Here is a 14,688-nt window from a genome sequence, read left to right on the forward strand (position 1 = left end):
GTTTTTTCTAACTATACAGTAGGACCACGGTTATCTGCGGGATCAGTACTCAAGTTTCATTTATCCGCTACCTGAAAATGTTAAATTAAAAAAAACCCAACAACCCAAAAATACACATTTCCAAGCTGTATTAAAAGAACTGGCCACTAGAGGGAAACCAGAGACGATGCAATAGAGGGTTTACTGTATCCACCATTTCCGGCATCTGCAGGGTGGCTTGAAACAGGATCCCCTGCAGATACCATACTCCTACTGTACTGTAAGCCACTTTCCCTCCCAATTCTGCGAGAAAGGAGGAATATAAATCTATTAAAACAAATGAACATGTTTACAGACTCAGTTCATCTACTGTCTTTAAGGCAGCTTGACTTACCTCTTCCCTAAACTGACTGTTTAACCATATGCACTTAAAACTTCTTCTGTTTTCAAAGTCTGTGATTTTCATTTTAAGCTACAATGACAAGGAAAATAAAGAGAGATTATTTAGTCTGCTGCCAACAAGCAAAAGAATCTGTGCCCCATAAAGAGAAGAAAGTCTCCCACCTGCTGATAATAAAGTTTCTTAGGCTGTCTAGGCTTGAAGAACTGCAGGAGGTCTCTTAAAGTTCCATCATAATTATGTCTAAGAGGGTTACCTGGACCATCTCTGTAACTGGGCAAGAAGAAACAGGAGAGAAATCTCATTCTCGAGTCATATACAAATAATTCTACACAAGCATGCTCCCTAGAGGTTTTACAAAGGTTTCCAAAATCCCAGTTAAAGCTGGGAATCAATTCCAGGACCCGTGTTCAGGAATTGCAAGCCAGATTCATATTCACACACAACCCCATTCTTGCGCTAAGGATCTGAGGAGCCAACCTTCAGCACAATTATTGCTCTAAGACAAAGCCAAGTGTGTTTTAAGGGAAGTTGTGAGGTTTGTGTAGGGGGAATGGCTCTTACCCTTGAGACTTAAAAAACTGCAGTAGCATAGGGTCCGTATTAAGTCTTTGGGCGACTGTCTTTGCAACCTGGGGAGATAAAAGTGTTGAGAAAATAAAAAGATCAGAACAGAAGGTGACACAATCCATGCTGGCAAGAATGTTGTGATCCGAACACTGTGAGTCCACACAAAACCTTCCACGTACAGCCCTGAATGCCCCGAAACTTCCACCTTTTGCTGTGGAGGGAAAACACCTTTTTGAACAATATCTGGGCAATTATCAGTGTACAGCACCACTTAAAAGGAGCAACAGGGTTAAGAAAATTGGGCTGCAGTAATTATGCTTCCAGGGAAATGGGTATTACCCTCCCCCCCCGGCTTCCCCATTCCAGTAAATTTTCAAGGGTAGCTAAAAAACAAAACAAAGACAAAGGTATTTGTCTACAGTGGTGCCTCACTAGACAGTTACCCCACATGACAGTTTTTTTTGCTTGACATTGACTTTTTGCGATCGCTATAGCGATTCGCAAAACTGTGGTTCCTATGGGGGAATTTTGCTGGACAATGTTTGGTCCCTGCTTCACAAACCAATTTTCGCTAGACGACGATTTTGACAGTTCCCTCCATGCTCGCAAAACCGGTGTTTTCTGGACCTAAGCTTCATAAGACAGTGATTTAAACACCTGATCAGCGGTTTGGAAAGTGGCTTTCCTATGGCTGATCTTCGCTAGACGACGATTCTTCCCCATTGGAACGCATTAAACAGGTTTCAATGCATTCCAATGGGGAAATGCTTTTCGCTAGACGATGATTTCGCTAAACAATGATTCCAGTGGAACGGATTATCATCGTCTAGCGAGGCACCACTATAGATGAGATGGAGGCAAGAGCTCTGCATTTCTCTCTGAAGGATCCCCGGGCAGTTGTTAGCTTCTGTCACGGAATGGGAAGGATATACCTGAAAATAGTTCATCCTGTTGGACAAGGTGACGACAAAACCGGGATCGTTGGGGATCGTTTTGTCGCAGAAGATGACGTCGACGCGGTGGTACAGGTCTCGGAAGTACTCTTTCGCCGTCGGGAGCTCGCTGTTGTCGTTCTCGGGGTCATCCCTGTTAACGCAAAAGACCAGAGTCCTTGCACTGAATTGCACCAAGATTGTTTAGACGCTGGACGGATGCAAGTCTCTCCAGCCCTTTTCACTCTTTGTGCAGCTTCTGGAAATAATCCGAAGCAGCCGAAGAGACCTGAGCTGTAAAGAGGTCCTTCCACAATGCAGGGCTTATTCTGCCAGGTTAAGCCGCATATCTGTGTCAAGTTATATGCATGCACGACAGAAAAAGAGGGAGAAAACGAAAGAAGGGACAGTAGGTTAAATGTTCTTAAGTTTGTAAGAGCTTTCCGACTTAATGGTTTATGGGCAAAGAGGAAGAGAATTCTAGGATCGTGGGAGTTGGAAGGGGGGGGGTCTCTCTAAGGCCATCGAGTCCAATCCCTTGCTCAGGGCAGGGATCCCAATCCAAGCGGATTGGATGGATGGTGGCCCGATCTTCTCTTGAAGGCCTCCATAGTGTTGACATGCTCACCAGCTCCCACAGTAAAGAGCAAATTCGAAGGTCTAAGCCACAGAGGAATGAACAGTGGCTCCCCGTAACTTTCATTAAACCCAGTCAACTTGGCCAAAGGTGATGGATGATGGGAGTTGTAGTTAAATGACTCCTGGAGAGCCATGTTTCCCACCCCAGGTTTAACTTATCAAATTCAGCTGAGTACGGCAAGCCTCAGTCAATACCTACTTTTGAAACACAATGATGTCTCCGTCCATCAGTTCATCGAGAGCTTTGTCGAGGGAAACGTCGTAGTCTTGGATTCTCTCTGTTAAATTCGGCTTAACTTCCTGAATCACAAAGGAATTGAACAGGAATAATTCATGGGCAATCCTGAATATAAACATTTGTGCTGTCGTTTTGTCACTCAGACACACACAATGCCATTTATAATTATTTACAGTGAATTAGAAAATTTATTTACAGGGTGTAGCAACATTCATTTATCACAGCATGGACTCCTGCAACTATCTCAAAAGATGGAGAGAATTTTTTTTTTTGAGAACTGCAAATACTATAAAAAGTACAACGGCATAAGCTTTCACAGGTGGGGCCGCACATCAAAGCTTACAACCATCGTTTACCACTCTTAAAAATGCTGCACAGCTATTGTGCACACATATATGCAGGTATGCATCTGTAACACATTTAGACATGGATTTCGGTTTAAGGACTCATCAACAGGTTTACTTTTAAACTGCCATTTCTGAACTGCATCTTCCTCACTCCCTTCAAATACATGTCCTTTCTCGGTCAGGGAAAAAAGTGGTTTGAGCGTCTTAGAACGACGAAGGCCTCTTAGAGGAAGGTGGCATAAAGGGGGAAAAATAAATTGGTGAAGTCCATATAAAATGCTTGAGCATTAGGAGGAAGATGCTTTGGGCCAAGGAGAACTGGCAAAAGCAGTAACTACTAGACATTTCAACGGAAACCCCATCATGAAACACAACAGTGGCATAGCAGAAGGGTTCTTTCAATGGAAATCCAGTTAAACCCGGTCTTTTTCTTTCTCTCCCGCCATGATGAAATGAACTTTCCCCCAATGGTTCCAGATGTTTTAAGATTCACCAAACCCAATAAACAAACTTCTCAACCCAAACAGCTGGTCTAAGATGCACTTCCATCAACGCTTTTGGTGCTGGTGGTGAGAAATCCACTTGTCTGGGTTACGCTGATGGCAGAACTTCCTGAAGCCAGCTGGCTTAACGTAAGAAATCTCCATAGGCATTTGGTGCAACTCAGCATGCAAAGTATCCTGGCAACGGGGGATTTCTTAACTTTGCTGCTTCCAAAAGTTACGCTGTTTGCGCAGCTATGCAAGAGGATGTCAGCCATTGTGTTTTTTTTTTTTTTTAATGAAAGATGGCTGGCTGTTGTGGAATCTCAAACGGATTTCATGAAGAGCAAGCACTCTTGTCTGAAATGGGCTGTTTGTACTCTATTTAATTTGGGATTGTCTAGCGGTAACTTCCCCTCCCTTCTACAGCGATGATAATACTTGGCGTCATTTAACCTATTTTCTTCCAGTGACATTTCCTACGTAAACACCCATGACATCAAGATTTAGTTTAAGGAATAATAAGCGCTTCAAACCTCATAGAGGATAAGATTAGAGTCTTGGGGAAATCCTGCTCTTTCACACATAACTGGCAGCAAGTCACCTTTGGAAAAGAACAGAAAAAGAAATGTATGGTTTCTGCAAATCTTTTTAAACACATGATCCTGGAATTTAGTATGAAATAATAAAACGATTCAAACATCGGCATTCCAGGGAGGTGGGGTCTGGAGCATCAGCCCAGTGGAGATGGAAAAATAATAAAGAAGATTTTGGAATCTGGTGTGAAATCGGGTATGCCCACTTCCAAAATCCTGGCTCAGCACACCCATGCCACCTGTGCTAAAATTAACTTCTCTACACAGAAGTTTCAGGGCCAACCATGCATTTCAGCATCTAGCATCAGCAGAAACAAACACCCTGCTTCCCCACCTCCCTGAGGCCCAAATTCCACTCCAGAAAGTTCCCCAAAGTATATACCATATTTTTCGCTCCATAAGACGCACCTTTCCATAAGACGCACCAAATTTTTAGGAGAAGAAAACAGGAAAATATAATCTGTTTTCTTCGTTCCATAAGGTGCACAGACTTTCCACCACCACCCCGTTTTGTGGGGGAAAAGTGCGTCTTATGGTGCGAAAAAACGGTATATATATTTTTTGGGGGTATACAGGGTGCTTGAGGGAAGCAAAGTGGAGGAGAGGACTGTGAATTCCAGCGGATCCAACTCAAGGGAGCCACTCGGTCCTGGAGTCAGATCTGTTCACTCTTTTCTACAAGCAGCAGGACGATGGACTTACGTATTTTGCAGGATATAGGTGTGTAGATATGTCCACAGTAATTCAAGCTCCGTGTCTTTGGATCGTACATCTTCAGAAATAGCATTACGTCGTCTGCAAAAGTTCAGGAACAAGCACATTATTCTTCTGCAAGTCAAACACCGTTTGCTATTACACGGTAAGAACAGGACAAACTGAGGTAGCGCTAAAACTTCGGCTACTGTTGAGCTTGAAGGGACTTCTACTATGTACATGTTGAAATTCACTTCTGTGCTGCAATAGTAAATGGACAACTCTTTATTTATTCATACACAGAACAACCAGGCTGCATCTGAAATGTTCCAGCCCATCATTTAAATACTATTAAAATTTGAGGCACCCACGTCCGGTTTCTTTTCCCCCTCGTTCATCCACTTCCCTTCTTCCTTCTGTGTCATGCCTTTTCTATTCTACACCAGCAGGCACGGCCGGTTCGGCTTTTGTTTATGCCAGCCAGCTCGGAAGCCTTTTTTTTTAGCTGAAAGGCAGGACAGGGAGACGAATAAAGAATTGTAACTGGAGGTTTGCAAGAAACTATTTCCAAGCAGAACGAATACACATCGGGGATCCGCTTCTAGATCTTTCACGGCTAGCACTCAGGAGGGCTGCTTTGGGCGGCTTCTCTAAGGAACGACGGGATCTACAATGAACACAGCTTATGGAGCGGACCTCCATTTTCAAAAGAAGCTTTTCATGTGCAGCCTGGAGATTTGATTCGAGGCAAACCAACCCAGATCTCCTGGGGATGAGGAGCTCATCCCAAAGTTCACCGGATCTAGGCCTTCAAGGAGTGTACTTACGATCTTTGTCAAACTTGGGTAACGTTGCCCCCGTAGCAGCCATCTCGGGATCTACTGTTTCCAGGAATATTGTCCATGGATTTTCATTGTCGCTCAGCTCTATCATCTGAATAGTTAAAGAAGAGACTTTCATGAAAGGAGGTAAGACGACAGGAAACTGCTCTCTGAGGACATCAACACAGTTGGAATATTACACAGCTTATACTACCTTTCAGTTTCATCTGAAGGAAGCATTAGGAGCTTTTAAAACATGTTTGTTCCTACTCTGGAGTAATAAAAACAGCCCAAAGACAAGGTGGAGTGGTTAACTGTTAAGTTTGGAAGCAAGAAACCCAGGCTCAGTTTCCTGGTCGGTGCAGAACATTTGCTGCTCGGTCTACAACCTCTCAGCCTAACCTACGGTCTGAGAAGTTTTGGCGTGGGGTGGGGGGACTTGGTAGAGGGAGGACATCAAAAATGGCAAAGAGATTTGTATTGCTATCATAGCCAGCCACTCAAGAAAGGAGGAGAAGAATCTGTTTTAGGAAAACAATGTGCCGGAGTTTTTGATTTGAGTCACCCTAAAATACACATGAAGAAAAGGATTTTTTTTTTAGTTTTAAGCAGGAGATAAACCACCCTCATTGTTGTTTTGCTTCAAGAAGTTTCCCATTATAGTAAAACAAACAGTCACGCTGCATGTTTTTGTCTTTGTGTGTGTGTTTTTCTTTTTTTGGGATTTTGCCTGATAGTCATGATGACTGGTGAGTATTTATAGACTGAAACCTGATGACCATAAGCTTTTTCATCACTTCAAGGCTGCACAACACCAAAAACGGTGGCTTGAATGGGCAAACGAGACACTGCAGGGAAATTTACATGACATCTTTCAATGGCACTAACCCACACATACATCTGTCACTTACCAAGTGCTATCAAGCACAGAGAAACGAAACTACGGGCTTTCTGAGAGGTGTAAAATGTGTAAGATCATGCCGCATTCAACCGACCTGATTTCTAATTATCTCTGTAATTTACTCCCGGGAGTGTGCTATTTTGTACCCTATATTATTTACGCTTTAAATTTTTGTATATTTTAATTGCAACACCGTACTAACCCCTCCCCTCCCTTTTTAGAAACAGCATTTAGAAAAATCAGCAAGGGCAAAAGACTATGAAGTTCCAAGTACAGGAGGTCTCTTCAAGAACCCAAAGGAAATCTGACTTCTCTACACGTCAAGAATGACCATTTGCAACTCTTAAACTCCATCTCTCTTACTAAGAAGCTCTTAATAACCTTTCTGGGCAGTGCTGGCTCTGAACTGCATCGGTTAAATCAAAAAGCCCTGTTTAATGTTCTATACAAGCAGGACTTCACTGAAATTTGCAAGGAAAAATTGTGCTCAAGCCTGGATAAGATGTGGGAGCCGGATCTCATATACTTCACGGGCTGTATCTTTAGCGCTGAACACATAAAGAACGCACTGAAATTTAGAACTGATATGCATACTTACAGTTTTATTGCCATCAGCTTCATTGTCTAACATAGCCGGCCTTTTCGTCCCGTTACTTCGGGCTTGCATTGGCCACAATCGTATCTGATCTTGCGGAAAGCCCTAAAAATGGGAAATGGACAGAGACAGACAGACACACACAACATGTGAAGGAAAGGAAGCAACCATTACAGTGTCTCTGTACACACCCACGCCCCAGAAAAGAGATGATTAGGTTCAATACTAGACAAGGGCAGGACGCGTCAGAGAGAGAGAGCTTACCATTGTCTGAGAAAGGTTCTGAACAAATTCCGCAAGCGTTGAGTTCTTCAATACTTTGAACACAGTGTATTTTACTTTTTCTTCATCATACATGTCGTTGCCTTGATGGCCACAGAACTGGTCCTCTGTGACTATCTGGAATTACACAAAACCTAGGTTACTAGAGGGCAGAAGCAGAAGCTCACAGTTTTGAGTTTAAGCCTTTCTTTTCCCATCCATCCAGTCGCTCTCGGTCCCAGACCTACTTTAAGACGTCTGTTAATGACCAGAGAGGCAAGATAAGCACAAAATGAAAGGAAAACGGGGGAAAGAGTCCTAAGTATGAACCACACAGGCCAGGATCCTGTTCCATTTGCTGGCCAGATTCTCGGCAAACACCATCAAGGTTGGCTCTCCGTCACCCCAGCGTTTTCTGCTTTTGCAGTGACAAGGGCAACCAACGGGACAGGACCACGGCCAACGCCACTGTGAGTGAAACACACCAGAACTAGGACTTAACAGGATCTTGCCCACGAGGGAGGTGGGATAAAAACTGCCTCCAAGAGATGCATCTATTTAAACGCCACATCTTGGGGGAGGGGGGCTGTCGGAGGCCACAGCTGACCTGCACTTGCATGTAGAGGTGGGCTTCTTGTCTCTCTTTCCTCTTCTGAGCCTCTATTCTTTTCTCTTCCTGAAGCCGTTCCACCAGTTGCTGAGGAATATCGTGATCCGTCACTGCCTGCAAAACTTCACCTGGAAAACACCAACGGTAGTATTTCAGACAACGATAAATGATCAAGACTTCCTCTTTTTTTTTTAAAGCAGGAAGGGTTTGCTTTGCATTCTGAAACACAAGGCCCGTCATGACCCAGTGGGACACAAGTGTATACGTACTTAATTTTGACTCCCTGATATAAACCAACATATACGCATTAGTACAGTGCCGTACAGATAAGTCATCATCGTGGCCTCCGTAGTTATGCTCAATTGCTTCTTCTTTTGTACATCTAGATACAACGTCATCATCAAATTTACACCACTACAAAAGAAAGAAAGAAAGAAATACGTGGCAAGAGCTGATCGTCATATGCACGGCTGAAACCGAAGTCAGTCAAATATACTGTATGTTTTGGAACTAAGATAACAACCCAAATACTTTATGCTCTGGAGTGAAATTAAATAAAAAGTCTCCTCCACCAAGAATGTTAGGGCACAAAAAGAAAATTGCATCACTATCTTTTTTGAAGAAACTGATCTAATTTCTGACGTACGACAGCTGTCTGAACAAAAACCTGTACTATCTGTATCATTAATAATTCCGATGTTCTGATATTTCAACATTGTTTTGAAATCTCTGGACCAAGAGAAGAACTCTGCCTCCCCCATTTTAATTATTTTGATTAGTGTGGGAGGAGGGGAGGGGAGTCAAGCATTTCTGTTGCCATTAGAAACATCTCTGAAGTAAATTTAAATAATCAGATGAACCCCTAAAAAAAGTGGAAAGCAAATCAAGCTCTGAATTCCTGCAGGCCACAGTTTCTCGTAAAAGAAGCATGCACTTGGGTGAGGAAACTGTAAATATTTGGATGAATATCTAGAACAGCAGATCCTCAATGTTTCAGGGCTGATCATTAGTCGATTTCAATTTTTTTAAAAAAATTGTCTTTGTGGGTGCTCACAAATCAAAAGCACCCAAAGGAGAAATCAGGTAGAGAGCAAAGGTGCGACATGGACAGATCAATGGAGAACTGGAATTGAATCTAGAAGATCCGACTTCATCCTTTGTCATAAAGTCTTCCTAACTTCAGTGCCACGTAAAGTGGGGGGAAAGACTGGTCTAACCTCACACCGTTGATCAAAAGACAAACCCAGGATTGTGATTCAAGATTCCTTGAGAACCAGGCAACAGTCTGGAATTAACATGGGTTCTCCCTTCCAACAGCAGCTCATGCTTCTGACGTGGCCAACTATTCTCAAAAAGTTCGGTTTTATTTCCACATGATAGGCTACAAAAGAATGCAAGACAGTATTGTCTCTAAGAGACCAGCCCATCCGAAGGGAACTTCCGGAGGCACACAGATACTCTAGCTTGCTTCTCTTTGCCACAGGACCTCTGGTCAAAGAAGAGAAGGAGATTTCTAGAGCAACAACCTATGAGGAGGAAGGTGTAACATGAGGATCTTAAGCTTATTCTCAGAGTTGACTCTACAGACAAGATTTTCAGCAAGGATTCAAAAGACTATTAATACAATTCTAGATACAAACAGTTAAAAGATTAGGGATTCTTACATTACTTACTTTTCCATCCCCTTTCGGGTTCAAGTAAACGACGTAATGCCCACCATGGTTATCTCCACTGTGAACGAGTACTGCGTGAAGTATGTAGTTTGCGGGATCTTTTGGGTCGGTTTTTTGCAAAAATTCGTCAAGAGGCAACTGATCCGGAAACTCAAACCTGTTTGTTTTCAAAAGAAAAACAAAAGGAATATTTTAAAAAAAAAATCACATGGATGCAGATACTGGAACTCGTGGGACAAGAAGGGTGGAGCAAATCATAAGTACGGCGTTTTTGAAGATGAGCTGCCCAGCTATGCGTTCACGACAGTAGCCTCCTACTCCATGAGCAAAATCGCCCACTTAAGGTGGCCAGGTGACCAGCTCCACTAAATAAGGGGGACTCTCCCAGTCCCTCCATGACGGCCCGTGGCTTGAGCCAAGGCCATCCGGCGGGCCCTGACGGCCTTACCCTGGTTTGGCAGGAGCTTCCTAGTGTTTCTGAACCCATGCACTTAAAGCCATCAGCCACACTGAAGAATAAGGCATGCTTATTTCTTTGAAAACACCAGTACCTTGTTTCTCATTTCACCAGAAGAAATTTAAAGGCCACCAACTATGATTTTGGCTAGCCTATTCACATTCCCGCACACCCAGGTTTCTGCCTCCACTACAACAGGGGATTTATTACCTATCGTTTATCTTGATGTTCTGGTCAGTTTGGGGGTCATACATGAACCTCATGAGCTGCAGATGCAACACGGGAGGCAACGTGAGGAATTTCACACCCTTTTCAGCTTCCTGCAGGTTAAAAGAAAGACAGACATGGATCAGCAGCGGAATTACCAGAGTCATCATCGAAATAAAGTACAATACAACCCCTGTATCTGCGGGGAGATCAGTTTCAAGTGTCCCCCCTGTGGATGCAGAAAACCTTGGATAATAGCGAACCCTATGCATAGTGTGGCCTCTGGCTCTCTCTAGTGACCAGGAATTGCATCATGGAAATTATGTGTTTCTGGAATTTTTCTTTAAATATTTTTAAAAATATTTTTCAGTCCGCAGGTAAGTGAAACCATGGATAACGATCCCATGGGGGTGGGGGGGTCCTACGGCATTTTGCATATAAAATAGGTGAGAAGCATGTAATTTAGCATGAAATACTAGGCCTGAAGCTTTTGTTGTTACACAGACCCAAATGGAATTTAGCGTACCTGCAAGCCATGTTCTCCTGCATCATATTTATTATCCCCGTCCAGCTGCTCCACTGCTACGTAGTCAATAAAAGACTCAAAGACTGAAAAAAAGATTGAGATAAGAAAAGGGTTTCATGGTTACATAGAGACAATATAGAAAAAAAAAAGCAAGGAATATTTTAAGACATCTCCCACAACTCCATTCCCTGGCAACCCCTCGGTGTACCTTTAAAATTGACATGTGTCCCACATGGTTTGTCACACTAGGTTTTTCTCTTTGAATGGTCAAGCAAAAGCAGATGGGCAATAAATATTATGTGACAAAGCGACAACTCCCCTCAATGGTTCGGAGCCACAATCAGTCACAGAACTTACCTGGATATTAATAACGAAGAAAGTGCCCCTTTGAATCTGTGACAAAGCAAAGCCTCCACTCCAAGGTAGTGGAGAGTTCATTTCAAGAGAGATAATATAGACTTACTGTTCTTCTTTCCCTTTATGCTTAGTTGGATATCATAATAATCTTCTATCCGTTCAGACCGATAGTCTACGTGTTTGCACTGGATGTAAGACTGCAAACAAGAAAAGGGCCGTTAAACACCAATCATCTATGCAATTCCCAACCACACCCTGAGTTAGCGTCCACACCGAATACATACCACCATTTTCCCCCTGAATAATTTAGGAATCGTGCCCTCTACACAGGTGCCTTTCATTTTATTTTCAACATTATCGAGCAACTGAAAGAAAACAGAAAGCTTGCGTCAGTAACAGAAACGTCTTTCGGGAAGCTCAAGGCACTAGGATGATCACGGTGAACTGACAGAGCATTATTCTGTCCGGTGTGCTTTCTGTCAATTCAAAAGCCTTCAGAATCTCCTTCTCCTCAAGAAGAAGAGATCTACAGACTCAGATATACAGAAATAAACAGCACCCTCACCCAGAACAGTGTCTTATAGGCCACTCTGGTAAAGGAGGTAGGTTGCATGAATGTCATGGCATGAAGCCAAGCTCAGGAAGGGCAAACAGGGAAGGAATGGTTCCGATTTCTCAGTGTGAGTGGGAAAACCACTCTGCATGTGCACAGGAAGACGCTAATGGCTGCCAATATTCCTGAACTGAGATGCGGTGACCAAGGCAGGGTCCAAAGCTAAGCGCTGCCTCAAACCAAACCAGGAATATTAGTAACGGTGACCAAGGGCACGATACAGCCGGAAGCAAGTGTGCATAATTCCATGGCAATGAATGGGAGTTCATTTTATCATGGCTTCTGGCGGAGAATATCCCTCTTGATTACTTTGTTATCAAAACGCTGAGCGTAAATACAATCAAGGCCGTATGCGAACCCTGATGAGAACAAGACAAGGTGGGTGTGAAATACATACCACTCGACATAGCTCCTGAACATCATGTTGCATGAAGCTGTCTAAAGTCTCCCATCTTTATTAAAAAGTGAAACAAAGAAAAAGTGCCACTTATAATCATGTGAGCACAGGCAAAGAACGGAGAAGTTATCAGAAATACTTGATTCTGGAAACAAACCACCACAAAGGGTCAGACAAGATCGAAGGGACATCTAAGTGACATCTCAAAAGGAAAAACGCTTTAATATAAGGTTATTTTATATTTTAATATTATGTTCTTAATTCTTCCTTAATCTTTGAATAATGTACTGTTTTCAGGTTTTAATTATTATGCTTTTAATGATGTAAGCTTCCTTGGGTCCTCTTTGTAGGAGAAAGGTGGGCTACACTTTAAATAAATAAATCTTTCAATCTTGTTCCCTTCATCCAGCCAAACTGCTAAGCAAGTACAGTAGTGCCTCACTAGATGATGATAATCCGTTCCACCGAAATCGCTGTTTAGCGAAATCATTGTCTAGCGAAAAGCATTTCCCTACTGGAATGCATTGAAACCTGTTTAATGTGTTCCAATAGGGAAGAATCATCGTTGTCTAGTGAAGATCGGCCACAGGAAAGCCGCTTTGCGAACCACCAATCAGCTGTTTAAATCGCTGTCTTGCGAAGCTTAGGTCTCGAAAACATCCGTTTTGCGAGCACGGAGGGAGCTGTCAAAATCGTTGTCTAGCGAAAATTGGTTTGTGAAGCAGGGACCAAACATTGTCCAGTGAAATTCCCCCATAGGAATCACTGTTCTGCGAATTACTATAGCGATTGCAAAAAGTCAATGTCTAGCGAAAAAACTGTCATGCGGGGTAACTGTCTAGCGAGGCACCACTGTACAGTAAGATGGGCATGTGAAATTTAATCAGGGCTAATTCAGCTTAGTTAGGGCTGCACCCAAATACCAATATAATTTTGCATGTATTTTATAAACTAGCTTTGTTTATTAAAAAAAGAGGAAGGGCTGATGAGTTTAGTTTGGGACAAAGCAACGCTTTGTTCTCAAAAGTCACTCCTCAAATGCTTATTGATGGTGCTACTACGGGGCTGCTCAGATTCCAGATGCCTCAGTATAGTCTAGTTCAGGAAAAAAACATCCCTGTTGATGCACCAGCTTGACTTTTTCTCTCTCCCCAAAAGGAAAGCAATGTGATCTATTAAGATTGCTGTATAGTACTGGGAACTTTCTATTTTGTGAATGTCTTCTTATGTACAGCATGGGAAGCTTCTTTGCGGATTAGACGAGAATGTTTTCAGAAAGAATCTCTGCCCACAAGCAAATTTCATTGTTAGATTAACTGAATAAAACTCATATGACTACTCAATTTAAAAATAATGGGTGCAGGTTACAATAAAATGAGACTTCTGTCTCAATATAAAACGGGGTTTCATGCTGTAGTTTTAATTCAACAGATCACAAAACTCGCTTTTCAAGAGAAGTCACAAAAACGGCAGTTCAGCCACGACCAGGGCTGGGGCGCCTGGCCAGCGCTTACCCAAAAGACTTGGTGAGCTTCTTCGTGCCGACAGGCTTGTCGCTGTGCTGAAGCTCGTAGAAGACTCTTTGCAACGCTAAAGGGACGCTCTTGGACGAGTCATCTCCCTCCGTTGGCATCATGTACACTGCCTTAAAAAAACAAAACAAAACAAAACACCCCCAACCAGTTTAATTAGGACTGTGGAAAAAGGCTTCCCAGCTCTTTCGTTTCGTCCGGAGTGGAAAGGAAATGCCACCAGACATGTTAACAACATCAGTTAAACACTTTAGAGTCGAACCCATTGGGAACTTAAAAGGACATTTTCATCAGCCAGGTTTATGATGGTCAGTTGCTTCTTATTCAGGGTGCCCCAACGTCTAACGTATCAAGGCAAAACAACCAGCACCTTTCATTCATGCAGCTGGACGCCACCAACAGCACGGATGGTGACTCAGGTTGCTGTCAAGTTGGGTTTAAGGACTCGGCTGGCAAACTGGAAACCACCCGGTCTCCCTTTTGTATGGGGCGGGGCGGGGGGAGCTTGTTTTTAATAGGGACTAGGGGTTTGGAACTCAGGACTTTGGGAACCAAAGGCTCGCCAATGTCCCTGACTGATGGTCTGGCCAGCCTTCACACCATCTTACAAATCTTGTTTGATTTAAAAAACTAAGTAGGGTTGGGCTTTGGTTCATCTCTGGAGAGGAGATCACCTGGGGATCTCCAGGTAGGGCAAGAAGAGAATCTTCCCCGTAACCTAGGTAGCCAGTTAAGATTTGGCCACTGGTTCTGGGATAGAGCAAAGTCCAAGCTGGGTGCTGTCCTGTATTTCTTGCTGAAAACGGCAGGCTGTGACCACTCAGCAAGGGATGATTCGCCGATTTGGTCCTCATGCAAATTT

At 43.1% G+C, this 14,688-nt stretch overlaps 1 protein-coding gene across 2 annotated transcripts in view; it reads right to left on the minus strand.

Annotated features, from left to right (window-relative positions):
* The window catches only part of USP7 (ubiquitin specific peptidase 7), a 53,631-nt gene that overhangs the window by 6,750 nt on the left and 32,193 nt on the right, over positions 1-14,688 (minus strand). The window contains exons 7-25 of one of the 2 annotated variants that reach the window (XM_078381438.1): positions 13,809-13,939; positions 12,295-12,349; positions 11,569-11,649; positions 11,391-11,481; positions 10,928-11,010; positions 10,405-10,514; positions 9,729-9,894; positions 8,334-8,478; positions 8,062-8,192; positions 7,458-7,592; positions 7,197-7,298; positions 5,704-5,809; positions 4,886-4,978; positions 4,124-4,191; positions 2,720-2,820; positions 1,882-2,035; positions 944-1,011; positions 544-652; positions 374-451 (exon numbers count right to left, since the gene is read on the minus strand). In XM_078381438.1, coding sequence (XP_078237564.1) covers positions 374-451; positions 544-652; positions 944-1,011; positions 1,882-2,035; positions 2,720-2,820; positions 4,124-4,191; positions 4,886-4,978; positions 5,704-5,809; positions 7,197-7,298; positions 7,458-7,592; positions 8,062-8,192; positions 8,334-8,478; positions 9,729-9,894; positions 10,405-10,514; positions 10,928-11,010; positions 11,391-11,481; positions 11,569-11,649; positions 12,295-12,349; positions 13,809-13,939 — 2,007 coding nt within the window. The remainder of the gene's footprint in view (positions 1-373; positions 452-543; positions 653-943; positions 1,012-1,881; positions 2,036-2,719; positions 2,821-4,123; positions 4,192-4,885; positions 4,979-5,703; positions 5,810-7,196; positions 7,299-7,457; positions 7,593-8,061; positions 8,193-8,333; positions 8,479-9,728; positions 9,895-10,404; positions 10,515-10,927; positions 11,011-11,390; positions 11,482-11,568; positions 11,650-12,294; positions 12,350-13,808; positions 13,940-14,688) is intronic. The other variant, XM_078381437.1, reaches the window with a different exon arrangement.

Source organism: Pogona vitticeps, chromosome 13 (assembly GCF_051106095.1).
Source record: "Pogona vitticeps strain Pit_001003342236 chromosome 13, PviZW2.1, whole genome shotgun sequence".
In the NCBI taxonomy this organism is placed as follows: Eukaryota; Metazoa; Chordata; class Lepidosauria; order Squamata; family Agamidae; genus Pogona; species Pogona vitticeps.